This window comes from Diplotaxodon limnothrissa, linkage group LG13 (genome assembly GCF_057381915.1).
Source record: "Diplotaxodon limnothrissa isolate DT_005_m linkage group LG13, D_limnothrissa_male_GT1.1, whole genome shotgun sequence".
NCBI classification, from domain to species: Eukaryota; Metazoa; Chordata; class Actinopteri; order Cichliformes; family Cichlidae; genus Diplotaxodon; species Diplotaxodon limnothrissa.
In genome coordinates, this window is record NC_140608.1 from 25,569,492 (window position 1) to 25,584,127 (window position 14,636).

The window sequence follows — 14,636 nt, forward strand, 5'->3', positions numbered from 1 at the left end:
CTATTTTTCAAAGAACGACTTCCACTCAGCTATTGCTTTCTTATATGCACTAGTGGCATCTTGATCATGGATGGCATCAGTGATTACCTCAGTTTGTATGACAGAGAGGACCGTTGCAACACATTTTGGGTATGTTAAGTGCAAGGTGTAGTAATATGCCATCAACACCAACATTCCTTCCCAGAAATCCTCCAAGGGGAGAGTGGTCACTGGTATGTTTCCTACAGCAACAATGCTGGTTGTTCCATCAAAAAGCAGCACTGGGGAGGAGAGAGGCCGCTTCTCCAGGTATAGCATTGCATCTTCACCTGGCTAGAAGAAGCACAAAAAAAGGACAAATTCTTCAAGATTTTAAATGAAAGGGTTGCTGTGCATCCAAACAGCTTAAGACACAAATAGCAATATCAAGAGTTTAGAATGCTCCAACTGATTTACTGTTGGAATAGAAGAAATAAATATAAAATATCTGACTTACATAAATATGAAATTTTGGAAATGTATTAATTCTGAGCATGAATTTTCTCTAATTTGCAGCATTTTTATCATGTCTATTTGTGCTTTTTTTCTCATTTGTTTTTTAAAACAATTTCTTTTAACTTTGTTACATATTCTAGTTTTTGAAGGCCTTTTTAAATATATCATTTTACTGCTTCTACTTGTATCCTAACTGCAATGTGCTTTTGCTCTGTGCTGCCTCTCTGGAGTAGGTTTTGAATAACAATTAAGAAATCCTGAATAAGGAGTAATTTAATCCCTGCTGAATTGAACTTCGACCTACTCTTATTAAGCAGGAAAAGCAAAATAATAATATTAATAATAACAATACAAGTAAATGGAGTACAAGTTACAGTGGCTGGTATTGCAGCTGTTCTCACCTTGAGGATATGAAGGAGAGCCTCACTGGCACTTCCCAGCCGCTTTGGTGGTGTAGTTTTTGAAGGAAAAAGAGATGGAAGTGCATTGAAGAGAGTGACAGTAAAATCCACTGTGAACAGAGAAAAGTATCTCAACAAAGCAATCCGAACATATCTGATGTGTGGATTTAATGTATGAAAAGGCCACTTACCTCCACGTACATCCAAGGGGAGAGGAGGTTTCAGGACCTTCTTCCAAATGCCATAGAACTGCACTTTCGAACAAAACTCTGCCCATCGACCCTTCATTTGATCTATGTATTTGCAGTTGGAGCCACCAATGATGCGACGCAGTTCATCCATCGCCTATGACAAAGTTGTGCTCAGTTAGTCAAGAACTAACTAAACCTATCCAGAGAAAGCAAGGAATTTAACTGAAGGTAGTTGAACTTACATTTCGTATGTCTTTGAAGCACGGGTATGCTTCAAATATTTTTCTGGGCCTGTCTTCTTCCCTTGTAATATCTGCGTCAATAAAAGTTCGTCTGGCCTCAAACTCCAGGTCCAAAATTTGAGCAACGTCACTTTGGTTGGGTTTTGCATTGGGTTTCCTGTACATGTTGCTCAAGGTTTTGTAATGTCTTGCCTGCATCTTCAGGCTGTCATGGTCTGCTAGGGAAAGCAAAGAGCAATTGTAAGACATGGTGTAACTAGACTTCACAAAATTCAGATTTTTCTAATCAGTCATTTCTAGTTGCATGGTTGTTTTTAAGTATAATATTTCTGAGAATTAATGTTTAGGTTAAATATGTTTGAGTAGTGAACTGACCCTATATGTCCTGATCATTTCCCTTTGTGTCCTTTTCTTATAATGATCATGGATTTATGTTAATTGTTAGTTTGAACAGAATCAAATATTAAAACGACAGTTTAAGATGCCCGTGAATAAAACTGTGGTGAAAATAAGGTAAAGGTTGTTTACTGTGTATATCGTTCACATCAGTGTGAACAGTGATTATGAGCTGATGGATAAAAATATTTTAGGTAATTTGATCTATGACAGAAACACTGTGATAAGGCATGATAGATGTGACCAGCATGAGGATTTACATGTGTAAATAATCAGCACTGAGTAACACCCATTACAACACAAAGTGGTAAAATACTTACTATGGCTAACTGGCAAACTGGAATGAGGGATCTATCATATGTTGATTTTACACACCAACTCGAGTTAATGCCAAACCACTATGATTTATGGAATAAACACTTAGAACGGGGTTCATTGCTGCAACCATATTTTGGAAAGAGCTGTAAGAGGAACCACAGTCAGACAGAGGTAGATAAGGGTGATGGTGGACTTACCAACAACATCATCTGGAGGTGCAGTTGAAGGACCTATATCAGCCCTGGGTGCAGAGCATGAGGCTGACTTGGATAATAGTGGTAAAGCCAGGGTAGTATTGTTTGACGTAGTTGGTACAGTGGAGGGTAGCGGCAATTGGGATTCTTTCTCTGAGGAAAAAACAGAAGATGAACAGAATGTAATAACAGGGAATAGCTAGAAAGTTAAGGAAAATACTCAACACTGTATAAATCTTGTGATGCACTCTGAACAGAAAACTGAGGGCAGGTGGTCTCTTTGAAGTTTTAGATGTCCAAAAGTCATTAGTACAGCAGACCAAAGTACACACCTGCATTTGAGTTATCCTCACTGAGGTCATCATTGCTCTCAAGAAGTATGGTACAGTCACTTGAACCACTTGCTTCACCACTTAGGTCACCTTCAGTCCCGTTGTCTGTGTCATCTGAGCTGAAAAGAGTCTTCCTGGGCCTGCCTCGTTGTGGCATGGAGCCCTGCCTCTTCCTTGGAGACTTCATATTTTGGAGTCGTTTGTACAGTTTGGTGTAGATGGTCAGCTGTGGTAAAATAATATATTTTTGTACATTCTTTTTTTTATCTCGCTCAATTTTAGATATTGTAGTGAGTAAAGAATGACTTACGTATGGCATGTGTGTGTCAGCATCACGTAACATGGGGTAATAGTCGACAATCTTCTGCGACATTGCTCTCATTTCGAGTTTGGAGGGGTATGTTACTTCTTTCCCCATGGGACTAGCACGGAGGATTGCAACCATGCTGGTGACTGTGTTCCTTACAAGTCTGCAACATAGCTCCTTCGACATCCTACAGTCCTTTTCCTTTCCACTGTGGAGCAATGCAAAGTACTGACTGCACACCATGTCCAACTCTGAATCTGTATACACCACATACTCTGGTGGGTCTGGCATTTTCATTTTTTTGTCAGCAGTGTAGGAAATGGGAGTGGAAGTTTGAGGCTGACATTGTGACACATCAAAGCCTAAGGGGTTACTCTCGCTTCGATGGAAAGTGTTGGCATCTTGGTCAGTACTCTTAAACTATAACAGTTGTGGGATATAAACAAAAATACACAATTAGGCAAATTAATGCTAGACAATATGGACAGTAATCATCTTCTTAGTGGTATAATGTGTATTTACCTTTTGGCTGATAAAATCCCAAATCTTCTTTCTACGGAAGAAATTTTCATGGCCCGGAAAAAGATCCTTTAGGTCATCCCGGGTAAAGCTCCTCAAAGTTTCCTCATCAATATTCGCAGCTGTAAAAGAGAAAAACAACTTCAAAAGTGATATTTATTTCTCTTTTCCTGGGCGTGGCTTATTACATATTGAGGTCATTTTTTTTGTCAATAAATGTATTTTAGCAATAAGTAATATTAACAGGATAAAATGTCAAACTTAAAACAGTTTATCAAATATTTGGGAATGCAATAAAACTATTTTTGGCTGTCTTCAAGAATGATGTTCCAAGTCTATTTAGGCAAAGACAGCTCAAGGCTATAATGTGGATAAAGGTCAGAGTAGAGTGCAATCCTAGCTCCAAGTTTCAGAAATGATGCTAACAGATGCTGAGGCTGCTTAGCTAACGTACCAAAATAACTGAAAAATAAGACTTACCCTGCAACACAGACAGTATGGCATCGTCAAAGTTGTCCATGCCGTGACAGCAGTTCTCTAGTTCGTTCCAAAGCCTCCACTCACAGTACCTGGAAATATCCTACGGCTTAAATAAGAACATTTAGCTAAAGTTAACACATTAGCTAGATTGCTAACTAGCAGCCCTCACAAAACACGACTTTATCTTAATAACACCGTTGTACCATAGTATTTTTCAAATCAACTTAATGTTACCAACCTTAAATTACTGTTCACTTTGTTTAGATAAATAATTTTGATCTTCCTAACGGTCCTGATGGTTAACAAAGCAGGGGAAAAGAGTTTGTCCCGCGTGAAAGTAACGTCACGACAGGAACTGAGAATGCGCATGCAGAAAATTATTTATATTTAATTTTTTTTAAGTAAAAAAAAAGAAAAGAAAAATATAAATTCAGTCTTAAACACTTATTGCCTAAAAATAAATATAACTGATGTAATTTAAACCTGAAAAATTGGATAATTAAGGATGCATATATTTTTAAAATTGCCTACCTTTCCCATGGTCCCACACTCTCATCTGTGGCCTTCAGTGGAGAGCGGTAAAGTATGCTGTATGGCTACAGCGCGAAAACAGTTCACCATGGCGCTCTGGAGATGTATGATCTGTTTTATCTTTGTTTCTTTAACTCTGAAGGTGCTCCTTAGCCACATAAATGCAGCTCATGGTCGAAGGCAGGATTTTTGGGTTTACTGTGGAATAGATGGCTGTGAACAAGATTTCAGAGTTTTTAACTCATTCTTTCGCCACATTAAACGGACGCACCCTCTGTATTTGACGAATGGAAGCCCACCAAGAGGATGGAGGATCCCCCCAACATCCCACTCTTTAGGATCGGAAAATTTTGGTGTTTCAGTCTTTGCCAACTGTAGTACTGCAACAACAACCAGCACCGTGGAAATATCAACTGGTGGATCTTGGCCTGAAGTGCAGGAGCCTCAGGTTGTTGACAGCCCGAGCGCGGTAAGTGTTAAACTAAATAAAATGTAGTGTGGCTTCTGATGACAAATTTAGCTATGTCTAACTCCTCGTATTTGGTCCTATATTACTTTTAATCATTTTCTCCATTTTTAATCAAGAGAAATTTAACGAGATCTCGCGATATTATACCGCTAGATATTGTTCTTCAAACTGTTACAAGCGATTTCCACCATGGTTGGATTTTAAATCACAATTTCATCCTGCAGGATGAAATAAAAAATAAATAAACAGAATAGCAGTTCAGTGTAGATAGTACAGGCTATGCTGCAGCCGGAGAAGGCACACACTCTGCGGCTGGCATGTCTCCTGGTGAAGTTTGCATCAAAGACACTCTCAGCGCGTTTAAATCGTTCAATGTGGCAGCAATTTGGGTATCTCGTAGGAATTATAAGTGGTGAATACGGTTTCAGGTAAGACACAGAGTATTTGGAAGCACTGTAAAAAAATCTGTTGGCTAGAAATACTGCCAAAACATGGATAAGAATGATTTTTTTGAAAATTAAATAAATTAATAAATGCATACAATAAAATATATCCATATACTAATACTAACATAAATTCTAAGTGCAAATCTAAATTACGTGATTTAAAAATACATAAATAATTTAATAAATACAACAAACATGTAAAGAAACTAATATCTAAGTGCGAACAAAAATTCATTATTTAAAAAGATAAAATCTCATTCTCATGAATCCAATCCCTAGCCTCATCAAAACAATGGACAACCCCTTTTTTATTGTTTCTTTGTCTTTGATTTCTTTTCCATTTCTTTTTTCTTTATTCCAAAGAATGAATATTATATTATCTTATATTATATTGAATATTCACAACTGTAACACTAATCACTGTCATGCACTTTGTTTTTTAATGGACCAATCATTAGGTGTAACTGATTATACCTGTTATGTAAGAATTTCTATAATTGGCCAGGAGTTTGGACTAACTTTGTTTTTCTGCTCTAAAGGAAGAAGCTGTTGCTAAAACATCCTTTACCAGACACGATATTACCAGATCTGCTGCAGCTTTTGCTATCAGTGTTCAAGAACAGTGCCACTTATCACAGGTATGTTATAGTCTTAATGGATCAATACATTACATAAGGCAATCAATGTCTTACTTGTTCATAATGGAATTCAGAATTTTTTTTTTAATATAAATGCAGAATAAGTTACTTTTGTTTCAAATGTTTTCACAGAGAACGGTCAAACATATCATCTCAGGAGTGCAACAGTATCAGGCTGTTCTTTTGGATACGCTCAAGGAAAGAATGAAGACAGTGTTTGAAGATAATGCCGAGGGAACCACTCAGCTTCAAGATGAGGCTTTGGCTACATTTGATAAATTCATGGATCCTTTCTCCACCATTGCATATGGACAGTGTAGAGCCATAGGGGAAATGTTCTGTCCAGTCAACGCCGAGGAAGTAGTAGTATCCCAGAAGATATGTTGGGTAAAGCAAGGTCTTTCAAGGGTCATGTCCTTAAGGAACAAAAGTTTTTACTATGTACCATTAATTGAAAGTCTAAAGCAGTTAATGACTAATGAGAGAATCTTTACCATGTTGAACACTGCACCACAAAGAAGCAGAGAGGGATTCTTCTATGATTTTAGAGACGGGTCCCTCTTTACATCTCACCCCTTGTTTTCTCAGAGGCCAAATGCATTGCAATTAATACTGTACACAGATGAAATTGAAATATGTAACCCCTTAGGGTCCCATGCTTCTGCAAACAAATTGGTCATGTTTTATTATACTTTAGGAAATATTGATCCAAAATTTAGGTCAAAGTTAGCTGCAATACGACTTCTTGCTATTGCTAAAGCAAGTGACATTTCTCAGTGGGGTATTGATGTTGTACTGAAAAGAATACTTCAAGATCTATCACTGCTTTACAATGGTGTAAGGATTGAAATGTCAAATGGTGAAATTGAATTGTTTGGTGCTGTTATAGCCATTTGCGGAGACACGCTAGCCCAGCATGAGATTGCTGGCTTTAAAGAAGGGATTGGTTTTGCTTATAGCAAATGTAGACACTGTGAATGCAACTTTGATGATATGCAAAGTGTTTTTGAGGAGAAGAAGTTTGTTCAAAGAACTCTGGAGAAACATATCAGGCAGTGTTTTGAAATAGATAAAGCAAGCACAGATTTATTGAAAGCGTCCCTCAAAACTACTTATGGAATTAATAGAAGAAGCAGACTAGTTGATGTTCCTGCATTTGACCTGATCAAACAAACTCCACAGGACATAATGCATGTTATTTTTGAAGGTGTTGCATCAATGGAAGTTAAATTTGTATTAAAACACCTAATTCTCTCAGGACAATTGGAATTAGACAAGTTTAATTCAGACATTCAAAATTTTCCTTACTCACCTCTTGAAATACGGGATAAACCATGTCCTATTAGCTTTGGCACTTTAGCGGCTAACGACAACAAATTGAAACAGTCTTGTGGACAGATGCTAATTCTTTTAAAAATATTACTTTTTCTTTTATATGGTGTGGAGAGTGAGTATGTTGTATTTATTAGAAAGTTAATTATGATAGTTCAAATAGTTCTTGCTCCCATTATTTCTTTACAAACTGTATTGCAACTGAGAAATATGATTGAAGAACACCTGTATCAGTTCAAGCAACTTTTTCCCGAAGCCAATATAATACCTAAGCAACATTATATGTTGCATCTTCCCAGTCAAATCTTATCCCTTGGACCTTTAATAAGGAGTATGTGCATGCGCTTTGAGGCAAAGCACTCCTATTTTAAACAGTGGGCTTCTAAGTTAAATTTTAAAAATGTTTGTAAATCCCTAGCAAACCACAATCAATTTCTTGAGTGTTGTCAAAATGAAATAGGCACTGAACATCCTATTTTTGCGAAAGAAAAGGAATCCGGGCCAGTATCAGCTAAAAATAATGAATATGTTAGGAAAAAAATTAAAGAATTTTTTGGAATAGATGTCATGCAGTCTGTTGTCTCAGTGAAATGGTATGTTCTAAATGGCAATAAATACATTGCTGGGAAGTCCATGATTATTGCAGATGTGGATGGCACTTTCCCTGTGTTTGGACTGATAAAGGATATCTTTTTGATTGACTCATCTTTTATTGCTTTTGAGTACCAATGCTATGAAACTTTGAATTTAAATGAAGACTTATTGGCATATGAAGTAACTGTGCCCATTGTTGCTCAAGCTACAGAATTAGCCCATGAGCTCATTGATTACACTTCATACTTTTCTATTAGTTTTAAGGACAGTGTGTTTGTTCCAATCAAATACAGTCTTTCTGATATTATTTCCCATAGAAATCACCCTTAAGATTAGGGTTGCACCAAGTATTGGCTTAGTGTAGTTTGTGATGATATAAGTTGACAGTCATTAAATGTTCCCTAAACCAATGTCAATGTTGTACCACATAATGCTGGCATGCTGGGACAAACAGCTGTCTTTGAAATGTGATTTGTATCATAAATTGTGGTTAATTTTTTTCCCTTATATGTACAACTTTGAAGTCAGACATGATTTTGAATAAATAATATTTTCAACAGATGCCTTGTGTGAATTTCCTAAATCAAGCAAATTGAGTTTGTCACTCTATCTTGAAACAAGTGATATTTTGAGAGACATCTGGTGAGAGACCTAATGTAGGCTATTTTAAGAGTTATTCTTCCCATTTCTGGATTTCTGTACTAATATAGACACAATTATATGGTTATTCTCGATTTAAGTTTATTATCTAAAATCCAGACTTAGAAACAAGTAAATCTTTTTTAAAACAAGGCAAATAATCTGGCCTGTCTAAAAATAAGATTTTAAATCATGGCAAGCACCAGATAATTTGCAGTGTAAAGCCAGAAGGCCAAAGATGTTGTGCTGGGAACAACCAATCAAGATATTCATTACAAACTCTCACCTCTCTAGTGTTATTACCACCTATCTGATTTTACAAGGGCAAAGTTAACTACAGTGGAACATCTCACATCAAGTTTATCTAAGAAGAGCTGGATTATGAGTCAGTAGTTTATTGCAGATCCATTTAAAGGTCCTTGAAGCACATTTAGTCCAGCAGCTTTCCAGCTAACTGGTGTTCTCCACTTCAGTTGAGAAGCTAATCATTGATGGTTAATTAATGCACACACCATGGATCAAGACATCTGTCAGAAAGAAAAGAAAGGAGAAACCACTGAGCCACGTTAATTGAGTTGGTTCACACCAAAGTAATTGCAGGCAAACAAGCTTATATGTTCACAGGATGAAAGCACCTTTGATTGTTTGGACTAGATAGCAACACAGGAGCGCTCATGTTTAAGGAGGGGCAGTGAAAAGCAGGGATACTTGATAGCACTGTGCGCTATTGGATATTACATTGTTCTCAAACAAAATTACTTTTGGAGGCTTAATCAATCTCATGCTCGGTGATTTGAGTGAAAACCAAGTGATGGGCTTACTCAATGACAAATCACTTTTAAGACACTGATGTGGTGATAGCAAGTTGTTTAATAGGCTCTATTCCAGAATTAAATTGTCATGCTTTATCAACTTTGATTGCATGTTCTTCCATCTGTTCACACACACTGAGCAATTTGGAAACGAGGACGATGCATCAAGCAGGATGTCATTTTAAATGGGATCACTTTGATTGCTTCAGATGTTATTAGTAGCCAACAAAGAGAAAAGACAGGACTTTGAAATCAGATGGACGACCCATCTCAGGCGTTTGTTCTGGGGATTGTAAATGTAAATCTTGGATTATCTTCCCTGGAACAATTATCAAATTTGTGCAATTGTACAAAATAATCATACTTGTTGTCTTTTAAAAGCTGCTGTCATAGATTGCACTCAGCATGACATTCAAGTCTCAACTCTTGAATCGGCCCCCGCCCCCCTTTCCTGTTGTCACGCTGTTGTATCTGTCAATCACTCGTCTGACTGGCTTAAATGCCGTCACTCTCCACATCATAAATCCTGTTTTATTCATAGGAAGAGTCTGCCCCTGACTGTGCAAGTTATGTAAACGACAGGACAACTGAAAGGACAGCCGATCCAAAAATAGACATATTTAATTATACATTACTGCAACCAATCCTGCAGCAAGTACAGTAAATATCGGGCACCCTTAGTTTTAAAGCAACTGCCACCGAACAACAGCTTTCAAACAAATTAGCCCAGCATGTTGTTAATTCACACAGCTGAGGAATGATTTTCTAAATTAAATGACGGTTTACAATAACAAAAGCTTTGCCAGATGATAGTATGCAGATTTTCTTTTTTTCCAGTGCTCTGGAGACATAATTAAGCCTCAATAGGCAGAAAATAGTGTGTAAATTTAGGCATAAGCCCAATGATGAGCAAAAGATAAGAGAAGAGCTAGCTGATATAATGAAAACCTAGTCTCATGCTACCAGATAAAAAGAGTATGTAGACATAGTTATCTTGCTTTCAGTTAGTTGACCTCCCATTTTCACAGCTATAGACTGTATACAAAGATGGAGCACATGACAGCAGCCTCAGAAGGGAAATCTTTATTTCAATTTACTTACTGCGAGGTGAAAAAGTGTTTGATTTCTTAGTTTTTTTGCACAAATGTTTCAGACCATCCAACAAATTGTATTATTAGACAAAGATAAGAAGTAAACACAAAATGCACTTTTTAAATGATGATCTCATCTATTAAGATGTTGTGCCAAACACCTTTTGCTTTTCCAACATCAGCTCTACTAATTCTCTATAGGCTCCTCTTGTTTATTGATGTCTACAGTCATTTTTAAGGCTTTGGGACTCCAGTGAATTATTGTGAGTGCCATTACACACAAATGGAGAAAACCTGGACCAGGAGTGGCCGGCTAACCACAATCACTCCAAGAGTGCATCAACGACTCGTCCAGCGAATCATAAAGGAAACCAGAACAACAATTAAAGAACGTCAGAGCTCACTTGCCTCATCAAAGTCAGTATTAATAATTCAATATTAACAACAAAGAGTCTGGGCTGAAATGGCATTCATGATAGACATAAAATTTATGGTTATGGTTTTTCTACTGTTTGTGTATAAAAACATTTTTGTACACAGTATATTTGAGCATGTTTATATGAACACCTATGAGCCTTTGGCATACTACATATACATAAAAGAGGATTAGGCAGAATAGTGATGTCCGTGTTGCCCACTGTACTCAGGATGCACGGGCAATATGTTGGCTTTCACAATTAAGTTTATGAAAGTGCATGTTTGTCATAACATGTAATTTCACACTAATTAATACATATTTATGAGTACAACATTCTTTTTCTATTAAATAAACAAAACTGTTGTCTAAAACTGTCTACGTGTGCAGGCGGTACACAAATTACTTGAGCTGCTCAGGCTATCGCACACAAACTGGCTACATAATCACAGACAGTCGCTGTTGTTCTTCCTCAGCTGTAGGTCAGTAGGTCACCCACTCATGACATTTCTTATGGACTCACACACAAACCTCGAGGGTTTTTTTCAACCGTCCACTTAGAGAGAAAGCTCTTTCTTGCGACTTGGTTCATTTGCATCCACATCATAAGGATGTGTGGACTTTGTTTTCATTCAACACTGTATGTACTTGTGACATCATATTAATTTAAAAACATTTCTGACTTTGCCTTTAATGAATGAAAATGTTGACAAATCAATATTATGTACAGAAAATGTCTCCGTGGTATCTGGATAGATTCAGGAGAGATTCTGACATTTGTGTAGAACGATCATGTAATTCAAAGACACTGATGAGCTTCAACTGTATGTTTTAAATCAGAGTAGCTTGCTTTTTTAGAACCTAATGATTGTCTATTTTTACTTATGTTTGACTGGCTGTGTTGATATAAAATGTTTTAATTTCATAACAGTGACAAGGCTAAGGCAAACGCTGCTGTTACCTGGCTGTTACTAATACAAGCAGATCAGTGATGTGATGCTGGAGGATAGCTCACGGCCATGCACAGCTGACAAGGAGTCCAAGGAGGGGCTCGCGTTCATGTGTTCTAGCAAAACTATAAAAATACAAAAAGCATGCCATGCTTTTCATTTGGATATGATGCCATGGATCAAATCTAAAATGAAAAATTCTAAAACTATAAAACTGAAACTGAAAAAAACCCTGTCTTGCAAAAAAGATGCTTACTGTAAAAAGTAAGCAGCCAAAAGCGCCGGTGCTTGAGCACCACATGTGTTTATATCTTTGAATATGCTCTGCCAGGCCTGCTGCGAATCTTCAAATCATTTATTAGGACTTAGTGAGTTTAACAAAATTTCATCCTGGATACACAATTTGGTGACTGTTAACTTATACATGAGCTACATATACACAACGTGAAACCGAAACATTGAATTCGCAAAGGGGGATGATTAAATCCAAAATCGAAAGAATTTGAATTTACAATAAATCTTTAAAAAAATCATATCAATTTAAATATTTGCTGTATACGTGAAGTTTCGGACAAATGGTAGAACTGCAATTATGGAAAATATTAGTGTTTTACTCATTTCTTGGAGTAAAAACAAATACGGTTGTTTGCAAGTTTGCAAGTGCAAATCAGTCATCACTCACTAACTTTAGCAATCTGTAGAGTAGCTACAGAGATACCCACAGTACTTGGTACCTATTACAGTTAATTAGACAGATTTTATATACTGACCATTTTATATAGCAATCCTATGTATTTTTAATGGGTTAATTCTAAGTATTGGCTCCATACCGGTGTATGTGTCAGTCATTTCTTTCTCCATGCAGTATTGTAGTATTAGCCATGGAGTCATTTTAGAAGAAAGCATATAGACGGCACTATTAGTCCAGAGCAGCTCTGACAAATGTTTGCACAGCTAAAACTCCAGTCTGCTCAGCATTACCTGAGCACTTTGTCAAAGCGTGATAGCAGTAGCTGCAGCGCCACAAACAAAACCAAACAAAAACACAGCCCTTTTTTTTTTTACACTCTCACTCTGGAAGAACCCATCCTTGTCAAGCTCACAAGATTACATGCATCCCCAGTAAGCACACTGGTCCCAGTAATGTCAGCCCTCATGATGTATATCCTCAAAATGATTTGAGTCAGCTGCCTGTAACCTGCACAAGGTTGGAGAGGCTGATGTTTTGAGGCCTTGCAATTATGTGGCATCATGTCAAATGTCAGGAGTCTGTGCGACTGAGGCCAGTCAGGGACAGGCAGTGTGGTGACACAGAATCACATGGATGCCTGAGGCCTCGCCTGCAACGCGCACAGTAGAGTCTACAGAGGAGACTACGGACCAGATCATGCTCAGACCAGTGGACACACACGGAGAGACTGCACAGCTGAACAGTAATCCACCTCTCACATTTATAGTCTGTTGCAGTCTTTTGTTGGTTTGCTTGGTTTGTGTTAGGAAAGTTTGAGAGTTCTTCTTTTAGTTTGATTATTATTTTTTAACTGAAAGCCTATATTGATAATTCCTGGTATCTGTAGGCATATTCAGACAGTATAGCATCAACATTATATGCAGGATGATGCATTGGAACTTATAGATGGAGAGAAGGAGACAGAAAGTGCCAAATGCTGGGATAAAGAAAAGAAAATGACTGAGAAGAGCAGATGTGAGTTTGGGTTTGTGTGCCGGTGTGTGTGTGTTCTGTGAAGGAGAGCTACTGTATAACCCTGAGGGTACCTCACTGTCATCCCCTTCAAATACTACTGAGACAGAAAATGGAAGATAGAAAGTACAAAGGAGAAAATGAAAGCATCAGAGGAAAGTGGAAGAAAAAAAAGGCCGTCAATAAATGAATGAATAAAAACAAGTAAAAGATGAAGAGAAAGTAAGAAAAAAAATGACTGTAAAAAGAAACGAGCTGAGAAAAGTAGAAGTGTGTGTGTGGAGGGGGGTGAAGACTGATGTTTGCAAGTGGAGAAACATCCTGCAGTGTTTGAGTCAGACCAGCCGCACAAACGCCACGACCAACTAACTGGAGCGCACCAGCCTCAACGTGCAGATAAATCACAGCTGAAAATGCAATTATATGATAATTCACACTACAATTCAATTCAGGGCGACAATTCAGGTCCGCTCAAAAATGGCAACCCCATCGCAACACATTTGTCAACACCATTAGCATAGAAATAAGTTTCTGTCCCGCACTCCTGCAGATTGGTGGCGGACTTGATGTGTTTTGCGCCCGGATGAGAAGTCATCCAGAGGCGCGGCTTGACATTTGATGGCATCAGCAATAAAAATGTCAAGAGTTTAATACTCGGTTAGATGTTAAATTGGCCGCTCTTCTGGCATTCTCTTAAATATGGAAGGAAAATATTTATATCATATATAATGTGAGTGATTAAAATCACAATGGCTGCTGAAAAAACCTGTTTGGACTCTGAATTGCTTTTAAATTGTTTATATTCCAACAAATGCAGATATGCAATGTCTTTAAATTTAACTCTGCATCAACGAAACAAAAAATATAAAAAACTGCATAACTCCTACTACTATTAGCTACTCCGCCCTGCAAGCTAATTGTCCGCACTATATGTCCATACTACATTGGCAGCAATACGGTGATAGTTCAATCATTAGAGTAAAAGTAGGATAACTACTTACTTACTACTTGGAAAAATCTGTGTTTGCCTGGTAAACCATTGATTTTTTTGTATTTGGTTGCAAGTTGCAGGAACAAACTGTTTCCCCAGAGGTTTTTTTTTTTTTTTTTTTTTTTGGGGGGGGGGGGTGTCACACGGAGGGAGGCTATTTGTCTCCAAACAA

The 14,636-nt window shown here is 37.5% G+C and overlaps 2 protein-coding genes across 2 annotated transcripts; one reads left to right on the forward strand and one right to left on the reverse strand.

The window, feature by feature from the left end:
• LOC146620379 (uncharacterized) lies at positions 1–4,223 on the reverse strand. The gene is made up of 10 exons (XM_085369582.1): positions 4,093–4,223; positions 3,855–3,943; positions 3,378–3,496; positions 2,859–3,275; positions 2,549–2,774; positions 2,220–2,369; positions 1,309–1,526; positions 1,067–1,220; positions 876–985; positions 1–312 (listed from the first exon to the last, which is right to left on the reverse strand). The coding sequence occupies exons 1-10, from the start codon at positions 4,221–4,223 to the stop codon at positions 1–3; spliced, it is 1,926 nt and encodes a 641-aa protein (XP_085225708.1).
• A 250-nt stretch (positions 4,224–4,473) lies between these two features.
• Positions 4,474–14,092, forward strand: LOC146620380 (uncharacterized). The gene is made up of 5 exons (XM_085369884.1): positions 4,474–4,489; positions 4,748–4,854; positions 5,840–5,938; positions 6,071–7,171; positions 14,024–14,092. The coding sequence occupies exons 1-5, from the start codon at positions 4,474–4,476 to the stop codon at positions 14,090–14,092; spliced, it is 1,392 nt and encodes a 463-aa protein (XP_085226010.1).
• The last annotated feature ends 544 nt before the right edge of the window (positions 14,093–14,636 follow it).

Excerpts from the sequence above, each read along its gene's own strand:
- LOC146620379 (XM_085369582.1), bottom strand. The coding sequence starts at position 4,223 with ATGCGCATTCTCAGTTCCTGTCGTGACGTTACTTTCACGCGGGACAAA. Across the intron at positions 3,276-3,377 it reads GGGATTTTATCAGCCAAAAG|TTTAAGAGTACTGACCAAGA; the intron begins GTAAATACACAT and ends CAACTGTTATAG. Across the intron at positions 1,527-2,219 it reads ACCTCCAGATGATGTTGTTG|CAGACCATGACAGCCTGAAG; the intron begins GTAAGTCCACCA and ends TGCTTTCCCTAG.
- LOC146620380 (XM_085369884.1), top strand. Across the intron at positions 4,855-5,839 it reads TTGTTGACAGCCCGAGCGCG|GAAGAAGCTGTTGCTAAAAC; the intron begins GTAAGTGTTAAA and ends TCTGCTCTAAAG. Across the intron at positions 5,939-6,070 it reads AACAGTGCCACTTATCACAG|AGAACGGTCAAACATATCAT; the intron begins GTATGTTATAGT and ends ATGTTTTCACAG.